Raw genomic sequence first — 18,701 nt, 5'->3', positions numbered from 1 at the left:
AGGTAGGTCTTATAGCACAAGTAAAGGAAAAAATCCGAAATCCGTGAATTTGTGGTTACATCACAAAAAAAATGTGTTCACGAATAAAATAAATTACTAAATCACATATAGATGGCGCAGCCCGACATTCACTTGCAGAGTGTTCTACAATACCTTATAATAATAATTATAAAATATGTAGGCATAGATTCACAAACGTTATCGAAAAAACAAATTGGCATTTTTTTGGTTAGAAAAAATAATGATCCAAAATTTTGTTTTTAATAAGGGCGATACTGATAACAGTAATTTATATTCGTTTTATCAAATTAAAAATTCAATTTATAAAGGAGTGTTTTCATAGGAACAACGGTTTACCCACTACTATAGTAGTGGATATATTATAGTACTTGCGCCGCTTAACATTTCACCTTAGTTAGGATTGACTCATGGAATACTAGAGGAATACATCAAATGACATGAAGCCAATTTTTTTAAAAATTCATTATAGGAAAACGCTTGACCACAATCACACACACCAAATGTGATGTGGCCTAAGATGGGACGCGTTTACCTAGAAGATGCCTATTCACTCTTTTTTTAAAATTTTGTATTTGTATTAGGGTTGTATTTGCTAGGAAACAGATCGTGGAAGAGTATTCCAAACCTTAGCCATGCGTATGAGGAATGATGACGCAAAACGTTTCATGCGTGTAGATGGATGTCAATTATTTATGTAAAAAAATTTAAAAATATTTGTCGTTTACGCATTGTAACGTCTTATTCGCTTTCCGTACAGCGTGAAGTTAATATTTAATTATGTTAAAAAATATGTTAAATATATATCCTAAATAAGCGAATCGAATGTGCAAACCTCTTTAACCTAATCGCTCCTTAATTTTTAAAAGGTTAATAAATTTTATAAATAGCTGAGTTTTTGATTTTGTTCCCATTACAAGTCAAGAGTTAGCCATTATGGCTTCCCTGTTTTTAGTTTTGGTTTTAGTGACAGCGTTTGACCCCGGCTTCGCTTATGTTTTGGGTAAGGAATTAAATAGGGACTTACCTACTTATTGATCATCCATCCATACTAATATTATAAATGCGAAATTGTGTCTGTCTGTCGGTCAGTCTGCTACCCTATCACGGCCCATCCATTGCACCGATCTTAACAAAATTTGGTACAGATAAAGCTTGCATCCCGGGGAAGGACTATGTCCTATGTGCTACTTTTTATCCCGGAAAATCAAAGAGTTCCCACGGGATTTTTAAAAGCCTAAATCCACGCGGACGAAGTCGCGGGCATCATCTAGTATTTAAATACGGCCCACTTGCACCACGACACGGTAAAAATTATTTAGTTAGATAATTGTAATGGTGATACTTTTTGGAAGAACATAATATTATTGCGGTTGCCAAAAAAGTAACAGCATTAAAAAAATTAACTAACTAAAAAGTTTAAGACGTGTCCTTGTGTTTTCGTAGTCTGATGATAATTAAAACAATGTAACAGATATATAGCGATAAATTTTTAGGGTTCCGTACCTCAAAAGGAAAAACAGAACCCTTATAGGATCACTTTGTTGTCTGTCTGTCTGTCTGTCTGGCTGTCTGTCTGTCAAGAAACCTACAGGGTACTTCCCGTTGACCTAGAATCATGAAATTTGGCAGGTTGGTAGATCTTATAGATGATATTTGGGGAAAAATCTGAAAAACGTGAATTTAGGGTTAGATCACACAAAAAAAAAATTGTGGTCATGAACTAATAATTAGTATTTTCAACTTTCGAAGTGAGTGACTATATCAAGTGGGGTATCATATGAAAGGTCTTCACCTGTACATTCTAAAACAGATTTTTATTTATTTTTATGCATCATAGTTTTTGAATTATCGTGCAAAATGTGAAAAAATACGACTGTAGTACGAAACCCTCATTGCGCGAGCCTGACTCGCACTTGGCCGGTTTTTTTACTAGGTATAAGTACAATATTCACTATATTTTCTAGGGCTGTGATTTTCCAAAATATGTTGACTTCAAGTCCTCAAAATAACGTTGACTTATACTTATATTACTTAGTATGGACAGGGTTATTGAACAAACAAAATGGCACCGACTCATTGGTGCTTGTGCACCAATGCAACCTCAGTGACGTCTGGATTTCAAACGGGTCGTTCATTAGTATCTAAGAGGTGGCGCTGATTTATTTGGTTTCTAAACCGTGAAAAATTTTGTTCGCTTGACCATTATCTTGTCATTTATATTGGTGCAAAATAAGAGTTCTATCGAGTACGTACCATGGGATTTAGGAGTAAAACATAAAAATAATTTTCAATTTTGCAGAAAGCGAAACAAAAACTTTGAAATGGCCCCCAGCATACCATTTGAAAGGCGATGCAATTGATATTCTAACTGGCGTTATTAAACCTTTTGAAGCATGGTAAGAAATAATTTTAACAACGAGGTACATAAACATACCACAATGTTGAAACACCATTCATAAATAATTTTAAATACATATCAAAAACTGCGTAACCGGCAGGAATCGAACCTGCATCTTCTGGGTTCGCGCCCGATGCTTACCGCCAGTGACGAAATTTGTGATACGTATGTTCTCTCAGTACTGAAGCGACTGTTTAATGCCATCTAGTAGCAGATTCGTAGTGCAGGTTCGATTCCTGCCGGTTACGCAGTTTTTGATATGTATTTAAAATTATTTAGTAATTTCCTTGAAGTGTAGGTAAAATAAAAATTATAAAAAAACCATTCATAAAATAACAAATACTTTACTTACATAACAATTATCTTAATCTAAATATATAAAAGGAAAAGGCGATTGACTGGCTGACTGACTGACTGATCTATCTACGCACAGCTCAAACTACTGGACGGATCTGAAACGGACGAATCGGACGGACGGGTTGGGAAGCTATAAAGTCCTGGCTCATTGTTCATCTGTAAATACTTATTGTTTTTAGGTACAGCGACAAATTGAACAGATCCCGCGTGGACTACTACGGAGGCACCGTCAAGCATTACATCGTCGGTGAAACCGATGAGAAATACGGGAAACAGTTTGTAGTAAGTAATAACGCTAAATTAAATCAGCCGGCGGTGGAAGACACGGTATGCCTGCGAAATTCAAATTTAATTTCGTTTTTCGCAATTTGTTCGTTTTTGACAAAGTAGGCTTATGGAATTCAAATTGAGCCCCTATAGGCCCTAGCAGTATCATCTTCACAGACTTATATAAAAAGCTTTACTTGAAAGTGTCCAGTTTAAGAAATTAGTCAAAATAATGAGATTGACGTGAGCTACTCACAAATTAGTCATTATTATGACTAATTTCTTAAACTGGACACTTTCAAGTAAATATTTTTATATAAACATGTGAAGATGATACTGCTAATCTTGCTTGTCTACTTTGTCGCATTAGTTTACAAATTGTGAAAAACGAATTTATTAAATTTTATTAAAATTAAAATTTAAAATTAAATTTAAAATTTAAAATTAAATTTAAAATTAAAATTTAAAATTAAATTTAAAATTAAAATTTAAAATTAAATTTTAATTTCGCGGGCAGACCCGTGTCTTGGGCCTTAAGGGATGGCTCTGCCGAGTATCAGCTTGATGCATTGGATTCGGTGGACCGTCGCGCTAGAAGACTCATTAGTGTCGAAGCGCTGGTCAATTCTAAACTTCAAAGTTTGGAACATCAGCGCAAAGTTGCCTGTCTATCGGTGTTTTACAGGATATACTCATTGCTGTGCGTTGATAGATCAATCAGTCAGTCACCTTTTGCTTTCATATATTTAGATGATGACGATGATGATTAATATTTGTAGGTGAACCCAGTAACAAATGAAGAACAAACGAACGTCAAAGTGTGCAAAGAAAAAGACTTTGATGGTCCCGCAACGAATTTCCTGGGATCCGTCACCGATTTCGAATATCAAGGTAAAATAGCCATTGATGAATTATTATTTGTAAATCATCATTTTTAGGGTTTCCTACTCAACAAGTAACTCTTACAGTTTCGTCGTGTCCGTCTGCCCCTCAGCGACTTAACACAGACTTTTAGTTGGACTAGAAATCTGTAATTCGTTATACACGATGTTTTCAGAGTTCATTTATGAATGTATAAGCAATAAGCATGCGAGTTTCTTTATTCCATATTATTCATGTCAATCAATCAATCATCCTGTTTGAGTCCACTGCTGGACATAGGCCTTCCCAAGAGCGCGCCACCACACACGATCCTCTGTCTTCCTCATCCATCCACTTTCCGCTACATGTACTTAATATGAATTATCACGTTAGAATATTATCATCCCAAGACGTAAGACTGGCCATTAACTTTTTGAAAAAAATCAATATGGTGGCTGCATGGCACCGTTTTCAATCGTATCAATATCTCCCTGCAATAGAACTTCTTTTTTTTAAAAGAATATTAGCCATGTCAAATGACTAATATTCCCCTTTCTTTTCCAACTAAGCGTCAAGCTTGTGCTAGGAGTAGGTACGACAATAGTGCAACGGGCTGGGTTTGAACCGTCGACCTTTCGGTTTTCAGCCCATTCGTTTACCGATTGAGCTATTGAGGCTCTATTGTGAAGCAAACAACAAAAGAAGTTTTATCGCTGCACGGGCAGCGAGTCCTTGCTACAAATATAGTTCGTTTTTTTCGCGTTTTTCACGACTTGTTGTATATAACCTAGATCCCCACTAAGAAAGGATTTTCAGAAATTCCTCTCTAATAAGGTCGATGGAGGAACTACTCGACCAATGAGCATGACCCCGGAATACTGAAAAATAAATAATTTTCAGGTCAAGACACGTACAACGACAGGGTACTCGACATGTGGAAGTACTACAAGAATGAAGAAGATAGCGAGAAAGTGGAACACATGCTGTATGTCTACCAAGACGCGGACGGCTTCGATATACCTGTGGTGTGAGTATCTGTAACGCTGGGGAATGCGTTTACGCATCCCCCCTCCTGGAAGCCAGCCAGCTAACCAGCCAGCCAACCAACTGGAGGGAAGGTATGTGGGACTCACCGGCCGAGAGGCGACAGGAATACCCACTAAAACCCAGCGGCGCTCCTGCGCGTCGCCTGGTGACTGGGTCACGGGAACGCCGAAGCAAACCACCGCGACCCAGCCAGCGACATCCATCCGAGGCGCACCGACGATGCGTGCGCCTCCCTTCCCGTGGACCCAACGGGCGACTACTGCTGACTCCACGCACGTCGCCCGCGTCCCATCCTCCGCCTCGTCCGCTGTGCCCTCTGCTAGTCAGAGAGACACGCGGAGAAACCTTCCCCCTGCCCGGTCATTAGCCATGGCCAACAATATCCCCGAAGAGAGATTATTAGCCATGTTACCGGGGTGCACCGGCCCTAATAATACTCTTCCCCTCGGATGCCCGATGCATCCACAAGGGACCAGCAGCACCCAGGCACACTGGGACGTTACCTGGCTGGCACCCCATGAGTATCTGTAGACTACGGATCCTTCTCCAAGTGAGATCAACTCGCACTTGGCCGGTTTTTAGGATTCGGTAGCTCAATAGGAAAAAGGTACCCTTATAGGATCACTTTGTTGTCTGTCTGTCTGTTTGTCGGTCTGTCAAGAAACCTACAGGGTACCTCCCGTTGACCTAGAATCATGAAATTTGGCAGTTAGGTAGATCTTATAGCTGACATTTGGGGAAAAATCTGAAAACCGTGAATTTGTGGTTACATCACACAAAAAAATTTTAATTGAGGTCATGAACTAATCCCTAATTAGTATTTTCAATTTTCTAAGTTAGATAACTATATCAACTATAAAAAAGGTCTTCACTTGTGCATTCTAAAACAGGTTTTTATTTATTTTTGTGTATCATAGTTTTTGAATTATCCTGCAAAATGTCGAAAAAATACGACTGTGGTACGGGAACCCTCATTGCGCGAGCCTGACTCGCACGTGGCCGATTTTTTATGTACCTAGTGATTTTTTTTCTGTAACGTTTGCATTGTTAACAGACGAGAAGTAAAAACCAGCAACCTGTGGATTGGCACGCTGAAGGATCACACCGTGTCTCGGTACTACGACTTCAGCAAGCCCGCAGAGGCTGATCTGGACTACACGCTAGGTTTGTTTCATTTCAACCTACAGTCTTTCTCCGGTCGTTCCTTCATTGCCGTAGATCGTGGTCCTGGCAAACTGCCGTCGAATGGATTATCTGTTTCCATCGGCTTCTGTCGGTGGCCATTTTCACAAAGTGATAAAATCCACACCTGCTGGACTCCTTTAGCTGGTCGGACCACCTAGTTGGTGAGCGGCCTCTCGGTCTTTTGCCCTCAGTGTTGCCCGTCACTATGAGCTTTTCTAAGCTGTCGTCCCCCCGCCGTATGATGTGGCCGAAATATGAGAGCAATCGTTGGTAACATATGGAGGAGAGTCGAGCAGTGATTCCGAGTTGCGAAAGGATAGACACGTTTGTGCGCTTGGCAGTCCACGGAATCCGTAGCATCCGCCTCCAGCACCACATTTCGAACGCATCTATTCTTTGCCTTTCTCTTGCTTTGATAGTCCATGTCTTTACTCCATACATAAAAATTGGGAAGATTAAGGCACGAACGAGACGGGTCTTGGTTTTGAGTGATATGCCTCTGAATCCTGTCATGGCATTTTTCGCCATCGCAATGCGTCTCTTTATCTCTGGCACACAACTGCCATCATTGCAAATTTGGGCAACCTACAGTACGCAACAGAAAATAATGTTTATCGACCTTTAGATAGTGGCTTTGTAGAGCATTGTCTCTGTCATTGAGACCGTCAAAACGTCACATAGGTATAGGTGGAAATCTCATGAAAAATATTGAAATGAGACTCCGGAGTTAGCAGCGCTGTACTCTGTGAGTATCCTGTGTACATAGTTCACTGTGGTGAATATTGTGGTGAATTATTAATATTCACCACGGAGTACTATGTACATGGGGTGTTCGCGGAGAACAGTGTTGCTAACTTTGGGATTTCATTTCATGAGATTCTGGTCTAGGTAATGTGCCGGCGATGGGGTCATCATGATGATAATGATTATGTTTTCAGACGCTGCTTGCAAAGACAAAGCAGAATCTGCAGATTTTGTAGAGAAATTGCACCTTTCATCCGATGTTGAAAAGGCTTTTGCCAGGTAAATACATTTCCTGTAACATGTACTAACTTACGATATCACCAAGAACCTATGTCCAATAATTGAAATTACAGCTTACTGTATAAAATGTTTTTTTAGAATATATTATTTTTTCTGCGGACGTTTTATGATGATTTTTATAAAGGCCCGAAGTCAATAAATCAATTACACAAGTTAAGTACATTACATAACAATTTAAAAACAACGCTTTTCTACATTTTGCCATACAATTCACCCGATTTTGAGCATCCGATTCTTTGCAAAATCAAAATTTGAATAAAATCGATATCCGGACTCCGGCGTAAAGAGTAGGTACCTTAATTATTATCATAAAAAAGGAAACTTGCCAAAATAAAAAAAACCGCTGAGCGTGAAGCCAAAGAAGTTTCTCTTCTTTCGCAAGAAGCTTCGCTTCTTTCTTCTTACGTATGTGTATGCGACACGGAAACGTATTTTTATTTACTTAAATAAACTTTTACAAAGAGCTTTTAAATCATCAAATGAATCAATCTATAGTGGTACAGGGTACCACTGTGCACTGGTTTGGAATGCCCCTCCTACGAAGATTTGTATGGTTTATTTCATTTTTGTCACTATATCTTATGATAATATTATAAAATATGTACTTAGATGTATATAAGTACCTATGTAAATATCATCGACGGACGACGGTATATTTTTTACGTTTCATATTTTTATTTTTGTTTCAGATACATCGATCGTCACAACAAAAACTATGGAGACGACCATGAGATGAGGAAGGAAATATTTAAAAATAATTGGAGGTAAATATTTTTTCCCATTTTGTGCCACTATAGGTAGATACTTACTATTGCATCTGCTTCTGCTACATATTTACCACTAGATTTTTTTTACAGTAGTAGGTAAAAATGTTAGGTTATAAATAGTAGCTATATAACTTTTTGATATTTTCAACTTGTTACCTTGACCATCCTTGCCTTGACATACCTTGGAGATATTATTGCTGTTTATTCGGTTTCACGTGGAAAAGGATAGAATTTGTTTTAGACCTGTTATTTTTGTGTACAACCGAAATAGCTCTGTTTTTGAAAGTGAGTGCCTTAGTTAAAATTTAAGTACGTAAGTAATATTTAAGTACGTAGAAGTGGCATGTGACACAGAAAAGTATTATTTATAATCTAAATGCTTTGTGTACTTGCAGTTGGTACACCAAATAGAATAAAAATGAAATAAAATACTGATTATTATTCAATTTCAGACGCGTCGTAGAACACAACAAAAAAAATCTGGGCTACACGTTGACCTTGAACAAGTTCTCCGACTGGACTGAAGATGAGCTAGCTAACCTAAAGGGTACCAAACTCTCGGGCGAGCACGTGGGATCTGTTCCCTTCCCGCACACCGAGGAGGAGGTGGAAGAACTAGTCCAGGAGTTGCCGGAATACTACGACATGAGGATCGAGGGCTACATCACCTCGGTTAAAAGTAAGGAATTTATTTTGGTGTAAAATGTAAATACGCTCATTGCTCAACAATTTCTTGGCAAGGTACCGCCAGCGATCAGCGTTAGCACTCTTTACCAATAAAATCCGGGTAACTTTAAATCAGGAGTGAATAGGTATCTTCTAGGTCAACACGTCCCATTTTAGGCTACATCATCACTTCAGGTGTGATTGTGGTCAAGCGTGTGTCTATAATAAAAAAAATTGTGAGGGGGAACCAGATCAAAAAGTTCCTGAACACACTCTAGTCTTTGTTGAGATTGGCTGCCGTGGCCGGCCAGGTCTGGCCAGTCGAACAAATGATGTATAATTACATTTTTTAGATCAAGGGACCTGCGGCTCTTGCTGGGCGTTCTCCACAACAGCCGCTGTGGAGGGAGCTCTGGCCCGCAACAATGGTGGCAGGGATCTTGACCTCGCTGAGCAGTCCATGGTTGACTGCGCATGGGGGTAAGTAAGGCACGTTCTGAGGTATGCAGTCACTCCAGCAAGAGGACGTGTAATATCTAGAATCTGTATGACACTCAGCAGTTGTGTGTTTGAATTTTGTGATTAAGAAGAACGCTGCATGGTCCACCCCGGTCCCCGCCTAATGCTCGAATAGCGCTGGCACTCAGGCCGAGATGTAAAGAGCGTAGTTTGATTTTACTCAAGTTCCCCCTATTTTACCACCTTACGGATTGAATTTACAAAAATTCTTTCTGAGCGCATGTCTACGTCATAATGGCTATCTGCATGCTACATTTCAGCTGATCTATCCAGTAGTATGCTGCTGTGCTTTGATAGATCAGTCAGTCAGTAAATTTTTTCTTTTATATATTTAGATTAGGCACGCAAACGAAGTTGATCAATCTAAACACGAGGTGTATGACTGCGTGTTGTACTAAAACCTGTCTATGACTATGACTTGCGCGAACTGTCATATTGCACCATTTGTTTTGCGCACACTATACTAGCACTGTACTTTTGCATAATTTAATTTGAATGCTTGACATTTTCAGCTTTGGCAACGAGGGATGTGAGGGTGGTTTAGTGGACGGTGCCTACAAATACATCCTCAAACATGGCCTGCCAACGCAAATGGAATATGGACTATATTTAGACGAGGTAAAGGGGGCAGCTATACTGACTAGTTTTTCGAAGTGAAACTTCTTTATTACGTTACCTTATGTGCCGGAAGGAATGATGACAAATATGAAGTCATCTGAATCAGTGGCTTTAGCCACTGGTTCAGAGTGTGTATTAATTGCCGCTGTAATAATAAATTTGAACGGGTTGCGAAGCTAAAGTGGCAATGGGGGCCACATAGTTCGGAAAATCGATAGACGTTGGGGTCCCAAGGTGCTGCAATGGCGATCTTGCACCGGAAGGCACAGCGTTGGAAGACCCCCACTAGGTAGACGGATGGCATCAGACCTTACCTAAAGGTTCTTGGTTTCAAGTCATTTATTCTTATTGTTCCTTATTTAGATGGGTGAGTGCCACCGGGACAACATGACTTCGTTCTACAACATCAGAGGCTTCGGCGCGGTCCCTAAACTCAGCGTCAACGCTATGAAGGTCGCGCTATACAAGTACGGGCCCGTGACTGTGGCTATCAACGCGAACGATCATGTAACGGCATACAACAGTGGAATCTTCTTCGACCCGTCATGGTAAGCCAGTTTTTTTGCAAAGTTTGCAGTAATTTATCTTGCCTTCCGCTGAAGAATCTGAGCTTGGTTTGAGATTGGCTGGCAGCTCTCTGGTTCTGAAGCTTGATGATTTGTGGGGTCTAGTATAAAATGTACGCAGAACTTGACTCTCACCTGACGTCCGGTTGATATACACCCAGCGAGTGTCAGAAGCGGACAACCGATACTATCAAAATTGTGTCTGCGGAATCTAGCACATGAAATGTGCCATCTGGAGACCGTCAGATTTTTCTGACACTAAATTTCTGGTGTACAGGAATAGTGTTGGCTAAAGGAGTCTCCTTCACGGGAGCTATTTCACTGGCACCGTGCCCCAGAGTAAATCTTTGCCTCCAACTGTAGTAGTTGCTCAAGTACTCTTGCTGCCTTGGGCCGCTTCGTGCAGCAAATCAGCACGAGGATTTACAGATTCTTTTTTACGCCTGGTCCATTCAGCTATACCTTGGGCAATCCCCACTGACACAGACTCAAATATGATGCTTCCCCATCCTCTTTGAGTATCCAAACCAGCAATGCCATTAACTTGCATATATTCACGGGTTTAGTTTTTTTAATTATAATGGAGTTGACCACCAGTTCTTATCCTCCGGTGGCTGGTAGTAGTAGAAAAATAACAGATTCCTGGTTACTTCTCGACATTCAACCAGCATACTCCCATTTAATTGCTCTCACGAAACCTATTAAAGCTAACAATTTGTCTGCAGTAATAGCGCAGGTCCAAACCACGGCGTGGTCGTGGTGGGCTACGGCAAGAGAGAAGGTGTGGACTACTGGATCGTGAAGAACTCGTGGGGCGAGGACTACGGCCAGGACGGCTACATCCTGATGTCCGCCACCGACAACAACTGCCATCTACTCGAGACTGCCTTCTACCCTATTGTCTAGTGTCTCAGCTTCGAAGAGAACTTTGATTACATTCATGTCTAGATAGAGCTTTTTAGTGGATCAAATGGCACAAAACAGTCCAAATGGACGTATCAAAAAACAACTATTAAGTCTTGTGACGACAATCACTCCCGATATGAACAACTTATCTAACAAGTTCCTTCATTATTGTACATTACCTACTCAGCTAAGATTTTTTTTATTTTTTGTACTGTACAGTCTATAGATATGATTTCAAACTGTAAAAAATTTTGTTAAAAATATTTTTTGTTTTTTACTAATTTGTTTTTGGCACTATGTTAGCGAAATGTAAAAGAAATATTTATTTACGAAGAGTATGCATCTAGTCAACTTACTTAACTTCAAATGAAAAAGATTGTCTCAACATTGACGCTTTTTCACTTAACTTTTTTTTCTTATTTTAATTAATTTCTGTGTCGTTCTATCTAGACATGTATTTAGTCTGTAACTTAACTAAAACACTTGATGTTGTTTAACGGTAATGATTCTATGTAACGAATTACTTTAAAAATCGTTAATTCTATGTATATTTTGTAAATATTAGCGTAAATAAATTCCACACGTGTAATCAATAAAATAGTTTTATTTTCCTTCTTTCCTTTATTATTGTCCAATATGCTGTATCCATGCCTTTCAAAAATTCACTACAACTTATATTTGGCAAAAATACTGTGACAATGAGGAGGTTTCCAGGCAACGTTCGAGAAAATCGTGAGATTTCCGGGAACATCCTGTTACCGGAAATCTCAGGGAGTCGGTAACAAGAATAGTTTATCCAAACCATACTAGATGGCGCTAAGCCATACTAGATGGTGCTGAACGTTATTAAATCGCATTCTAATTTCATTCGCCTTAAGTTGTACAACTATGAAGTGATTTTATAATACCCTTGCATGGACCTTTGCAGCCTTCCTATAGTAAAAATGTAACAGTAAATAAAATAGGGTTAGGTAAGCTTATGAAGTTTTGCATCGCTCCAATTAAAATGGTCCATTAAATTTTAAAATTCTTAAATGTTACTTTAAATTACATTGCGACAGAACCGATTTGATACCGATACTAAGTTCCATAGTCGCTAGGACATTCTCCTTTATCGATATAGATGCGCGTTCAAAATACGCACGGCTGCATCTTTTTCTCTTCTGTGGCCGTATCTGTGTGTGTGTGTGTGTGTGTGTGTTTGTTTGTTACGCTTTCACCAAAACCTAGTGGACATATTTTAATGTATATGACGGTTACATACCACGGTTAATTTTTGGTTTTATTTGTCGATATTTCAACCCAATTGCACGGGGCGTGATCACGACGGGACTGTGGTGCTGCGAGAGATGAAGTTCGACCCGTGCAATTGGGTTGAAATATCGACAAATAAAACCAAAAATTAATCGTGGTTTGTCCCCGTTATCTACATTAAATATGTCGTTAAACCACGAAATAAGTTTAAAATAACTAGTGGACAGTTATGTTTGAAGATTGGAATGGAGATAGATTGTATTTTTATAATTTTTATAGTGTTTTACCTACACTTCAAGGAAATCTAAATATATAAAAGGAAAAGGTGACTGATTGACTGATCTATCAACGCTCAGCTCAAACTACTGGACGGATCGGGCTGAAATTTGACATGCAGATATCTATTATGACGTAGGCATCCGCTAAGAAAGGATTTTAAAAAATTCAACCCCTAAGGGGGGGAAATAGGGGTTTGAAATTTGTGTAGTCCACGCGGACGAAAACGCGAGCGTAAGCTAGTTTTTAAATAATTTTAAATACATCATGCAAGCGTGCCGTAGCTTAGTGGTTAGAGCGTCGGGCGCGATCCTAGGGGACGCGGGTTCGATTCCTGCCGGTCCGGAATTTTTGATATGTAAGTATTTAAAATTATTTGGAGATAGATTATATCTTGGATTAACACATAGGCTACTTTTTATCCCGTAAGATCTGATTCCTGCGGTATTTTTAAACACATGTCCACGCGAACGAACTCGTGGGCATCATGTCATCATCATCATGCTCAACCCATCGCCGGCTCACTACAGAGCACGGGTCTCCTCTCAGAGAGCAGGGTTTTGGCCATAGTCTACCACGCTGGCCATGTGTGAATTGGTAGACTTCACACACCTTTGAGAACATTATGGAGAACTCTCAGGCATGCAGGTTTCCTCACGATGTTTTCCTTCACCGTTAAGGCGAGTGATATTTAATTACTTAAAACACACATAACTCCGAAAAGTTAGAAGTGCGTGCCCGGGATCGAACCGCCCGCGTCGCCCTCCGATTAGAAGGCGAACGTCCTAACCACTAGGCTATCACAGCTTTTTGAAAATGACAAAAATAAATAATTTCACACAAAACAGTTAGCAGATCCAGTCTCCGACTAACAGATCGGGGAAACTTCAATTTTAAAAGAAAAATAGGTTAAGCTAATTCATAGTCCCATGGGTAACTACGCCTATCGTGAAAACCTTATCGTAAAAAATAAATTGGAAACCATAATGAAGGGAAATTAAGGGCGATAACAATTATTTAGTTTGTTTTTCAAATTATTAACTTTTTAAAGGAGCATGTTCACAAGAATAACTGGCACTGCAAATGTTCATGGGCGGCATTAACATCACCTGCCTGCTCGTTTGCTCGCCATTTTTATTTAAAAAAAAGTACCTACTCCACTAAGGTGCCAGTTGCACGACAGGCAAGATGATGAAACAAGATGTGTTGCATAAGTCAGTATTCATACCTCCATGATTTACATTACTATCATGATCAACCCATCACCGGCCCACTATAATGAGCACGGGTCTCAGAGTAAGAAGGGTTTATGCAATAGTCTACCACGCTGGCCATGTGCGCATTGGTAGACTTCACACACCTTTGAGAACATTATGGAGAACTCTCAGGCATCAGGTTTCCTCACGATGTTTTTCTTCATTGTTCAAATAAGCAAGTCAAGCAAGTGATACCTACCTATTTATTTGCTTTAAAAACACATAAGTAACTCTGAAAAGTTAGAGGTGCCCGGGATCGAACCCCCGACCTCCGATTAGAAGGCGGACGTATTAACCACTAGGCTATCACAGATTTTGTTGATTTGCTGTAGCCGGTTAAAAATATTTCCTAAATGAGCCAAACTAATGTGTAATCCTCTTTATCTAATTTCTCTATTTTTTAATTGGAGATGATAAATAAATTGTATAAATAGCAGAGATTTTGTTTATTCCCTGAAACTGATCAACAGTTGGCCACTAACTATGGCTCCCATATATTATATTTTATTTTTAGTGACAGTGTTTGACCCCGGCTTCACTTATATTTTGGGTAAACAGCAATATAAGTCCCGCAAATTGCTTTTACGCGTCGCTGCCATTTTAGTGACGTCAGAACTAGACTGAAGTTTCGAGCTGATGGTATATTTAAGGTATAGTTTTACTTAAATACACGTCAAATGACCTCAAAATGACGTCATTTAGATGTTAATAACACATGGTTCCAGCGCAATAGCAATTTGCGAGACTTATTATTCTACATAGATATTAAGACAGGTTGAGATGGCAATCGGGGTGGGGACGCCCCGCACTGACCGGGTGCGGGATAGCGCGGATGACGTGTGGGTGTGCGGGGCGTCCCCCCGCCTCATACCCCGATTGCCATCTCGACTTGTTGGGTACTATAGACTTATAGATAGTATAAAACAAAGTTGCTTCCCGTTGACTGCCTTTTTGTATTGAGACAACGGAAAGTACCTACCCCATAGGTTTCTTGACAGACAGACAGACAGACAGACAATTAAGTGATCCTGGGGTTCCTTTTTTTCCTTTTGAGGTACGGAATCCTAAAAACTGGTCAAGTGGGTGTCAGAATATGCATAAAGTAGGGTTCCGTAATCCGTAGTCATGCTAGGTTTTACTTTTGAAAAAGAAATATTATTTTTTTTCATAATTTTTTTTTTAAATAAAATTAAAATCGGTGATTAAATTTAAAGTTAAAAAATAGAATAAGTGCGTATAACTTTCTGTATTATTTTGCAGAAGGCGAAACAAAAACTTTGCAATGGCCTACAGCATACCATCTGAGAGGCGACGAAACTAATATTGGAACGGGCATTATTAAACCTTTCGAAATATGGTAAGTGGCGATGTAGTACAGTCATCATCATCATCATCAAAGTCAAAGTCAAAGTCAAATGATTTATTCAAAATAGGTAGTTAATAACTCTTTTTGATGGTCAGATGTTGGATTTCTAAGATATAGTGGTGATAATTATTACGCAAACTTAAAACTAAAGCTACGAGAGTTCCAAACGCGCCCAGGTCTGAGAAGAGCCCACAACAAACTCAGCCGGGTATTCTTTTTATTATCACCACTTTACAAAATTATTGAAACTTATTAGAACTATCACAAAGTCGTTAAGCAACTCATTCCCAAGCTTGCTTATCACTTAAATAATCCTTTACATTGTAATAGGATTTTTCATCAACCGATAGAGTCCACTTGCTGGACATAGGTCTCTTGTAAGGACTTCCACTCACCACGGTCTTGCGCCGCCTGAATCCAGCGGCTCCCTACGACTCGTTTGATATCGTCTATCCACCTAGCGGGGGTCTTCCAGGGCTGCGTCTTCCGGTGCGAGGTCGCCATTCCAGCACCTTGGGACCCCAACATCTATTTAGTACAGTACGCGGCAGAAAATAAAGTACATCGACTTTTAGAAAGAGATAGCTGTTTTATATAGGTAGAGCATTGTCTCTGTCGTTGAGACCAACAGAACGTCACATAGGTATGAGTGTCACAGACAACGCTCTACAAAGCCGAACGGTCTGAGAAGAGCCCACAACAAACTCAGCCGGGTATTCTTTTTATTACCACCACTTTACTAGGATTAAACTTATTAGAACTATCACAAAGCTGTTAAAGCAACTCATTCCCAAGCTTTCTTATCATTTAAATAATCTTTTACATTGTAATAGGATTTTTCAATAAGTTTACGTTTTTCAAATGTTGTTCTTAGGTACAGCGCGGAATTTAACAGATCCCGCGTGGACTATTACGGAGGCACCGTCAGGCATTATGTGTACGGTGAAACCGAGGAAAACTATGGGCAAGAGTTTGTGGTAAGTAATACTACAGAATATACAGGGTGTAACCAGATCCCGCGTGGACTATTACGGAGGCACCGTCAGGCATTATGTGTACGGTGAAACCGAGGAAAACTATGGGCAAGAGTTTGTGGTAAGTAATACTACAGAATATACAGGGTGTAACCAGATCCCGCGTGGACTATTACGGAGGCACCGTCAGGCATTATGTGTACGGTGAAACCGAGGAAAACTATGGGCAAGAGTTTGTGGTAAGTAATACTACAGAATATACAGGGTGTAACCAGATCCCGCGTGGACTATTACGGAGGCACCGTCAGGCATTATGTGTACGGTGAAACCGAGGAAAACTATGGGCAAGAGTTTGTGGTAAGTAATACTACAGAATATACAGGGTGTAACCAGATCCCGCGTGGACTATTACGGAGGCACCGCCAGGCATTATGTGTACTTACTATATACTTGACTCTTATAAGAAACTATACATTACAACATGGGGTTATTCAAGGGGAGGACCAACAAATTCCTAAAAGGCCGGCAACGCATTGGGAGTTCCTCTGGTGCTGCAAATGTTCATGGGCGGCGGTAATCACTAAATATCAGGTGACCCGCCTGCTTATTTGCTCGCTATCTCTATTTAAAAAAACTGACGTCTTAACCATTAGATTATCACCGTTTTAAGGACACAAGTGACTTAAAATCTTGATTTTTAGGTCTACCCAGTTACAAATGAAGAATATACGAATGAAAATGTGTGTCAAGAAAGGGATTTTAGCGGCCCGGCAACGAACTTCTTAGGACCCGTCACCGATTACGAATTCGAAGGTAAGTAATCTTCTATTCTAAATACATAAAAGGAAAAGGTGACTGACTGACTGATTGATCGATCATCGCACAGCTCAAACTATTGGACGGATCGGGCTGAAATTTGGCATGCAGAATGCAGATAGCTATTATGACGTAGGCATCCGCTAAGAAAGGGTTATGAAAATTCAACCCCTAAGCAGGTGAAGTAGGGGTTTGAAATTTTTTATTTTATTTTATTTCATTTTTTCTTTATTATACAAAAAAAAAGACTATCGTACAATTTTCCTATTCTTACAATTTACAACATCTATTTCAATGTATAATTATTTCTTATTTTTTCTTTTATGTCCTATATCACTTTAATTTTAAAAACTTTAAACACTTTATTTCATTTTATTTATCCATTTACTCGCCAACTTTATATATTCTATGCCACTGACGTTTAGGTAATATTTAAAAGGCGGTCACTGAAAATCAGCGTTGGGGCATCTGGTACCTCAGATATTTGCTCTAGAGGTTTGTGTCTGAGGGGCCCGACGCGACGTCTCAACACAAGCTGAGTGGCCTACCTGTTCGAGGTGTTGCACTGCTGTACAGGACGATATGGCCTACACCACGTACACCTATATACCTCGAATAAACATTATTCTATTCTATTCTATTCTAAATTTATGTAGTCCACGCGAACGAAAGTACGTGACGTAGTAAATAATTTCCAGGACAAGAAACTTACAACGGCCAGTTAGTCGACGTGTGGAAGTATTTCACGAGTGAAGAAGACGAGAAGAAAGTCGAGAAGACTCTGTATGCTTACAAGGACGCAGAGGGCTTCGATATACCTGTGCTGTAAGTATCTGATGTGCGGCTCTCCGACTAGCGAAGGTTGGCAGCCAGCTTTGAGTATTCCACTCTGTTCTTCGCGAGGCGAAATAGTTTTTTAGGGTTCCGTACCTTAAAAGGAAAAACGGAACCCTTATAGGATCACTTTGTTGTCTGTCTGTCTGTCTGTCCGTCTGTCTGTCAAGAAACCTACAGGGTACTTCCCGTTGACCTAGAATCATGAAATTTGGCAGGTAGGTAGATCTTATAGCTGACATTGGGGGAAAAATCTGAAAACCTTGAATTTAGGGTTAGAGCACACACAAAAAATGAAATTGTGGTCGTGAACTAATAATTAGTATTTTCAACTTTCGAAGTGAGTCGCGCGCTGGCGCTTGATGTAACTGGACGCGTATTGTGCGATCGCTAAACCGGTTTCACAGCGTCGCTGCATTCATGCGTATTTGCGCGATGTACAGTGTGTCTGATAGTGAGTAGGGTGACAATGAATAACAATGACCCGGATGAGTCCGATGTGTCGGAGTGTTCGTTGGAGTCGAGTGTTGCAGGATGTTCAAAGAACGTAGAGGAGAATGTGGATACGATAGGAACCAATACCGATAGAAGACCGTACAAGAGAAATCGCGAGGGGGACAAGGAAGAAATGTGGTCGACCGTGGGAAGGAAAGGTAAACGTTTTGCTCGAGCCAAAGCAGGTGAACCAACACCAGAAGATAAA

At 39.9% G+C, this 18,701-nt stretch overlaps 1 protein-coding gene across 4 annotated transcripts in view; it reads left to right on the top strand.

Annotated features, from left to right (window-relative positions):
* Positions 1-950: 950 nt before the first annotated feature.
* LOC117983821 (cathepsin L-like proteinase) overlaps positions 951-18,701 on the top strand; it is a 34,094-nt gene continuing 16,343 nt past the window's right edge. Inside the window, exons 1-13 of one of the 4 annotated variants that reach the window (XM_034970449.2) lie at positions 951-1,021; positions 2,321-2,417; positions 2,956-3,058; positions 3,823-3,934; positions 4,805-4,931; positions 6,006-6,115; positions 7,075-7,159; positions 7,870-7,944; positions 8,400-8,626; positions 8,967-9,093; positions 9,645-9,750; positions 10,114-10,298; positions 11,042-11,290. In XM_034970449.2, the coding sequence (XP_034826340.1) occupies positions 955-1,021; positions 2,321-2,417; positions 2,956-3,058; positions 3,823-3,934; positions 4,805-4,931; positions 6,006-6,115; positions 7,075-7,159; positions 7,870-7,944; positions 8,400-8,626; positions 8,967-9,093; positions 9,645-9,750; positions 10,114-10,298; positions 11,042-11,222 (1,602 nt within the window). In that variant the 5' untranslated portion in view covers positions 951-954 and the 3' untranslated portion in view covers positions 11,223-11,290. Of the gene's footprint in view, positions 1,022-2,320; positions 2,418-2,955; positions 3,059-3,822; positions 3,935-4,804; positions 4,932-6,005; positions 6,116-7,074; positions 7,160-7,869; positions 7,945-8,399; positions 8,627-8,966; positions 9,094-9,644; positions 9,751-10,113; positions 10,299-11,041; positions 11,291-14,481; positions 14,559-15,268; positions 15,366-16,248; positions 16,352-17,049; positions 17,162-17,862; positions 17,990-18,701 lie in introns of those variants that run through there. The other 3 variants (XM_069499769.1, XM_069499768.1, XM_034970559.2) reach the window with 3 other exon arrangements.

Source organism: Maniola hyperantus, chromosome 7 (assembly GCF_902806685.2).
Source record: "Maniola hyperantus chromosome 7, iAphHyp1.2, whole genome shotgun sequence".
Taxonomy (NCBI): Eukaryota; Metazoa; Arthropoda; class Insecta; order Lepidoptera; family Nymphalidae; genus Maniola; species Maniola hyperantus.
This window is presented reverse-complemented; position numbering and strand designations above follow the sequence as displayed.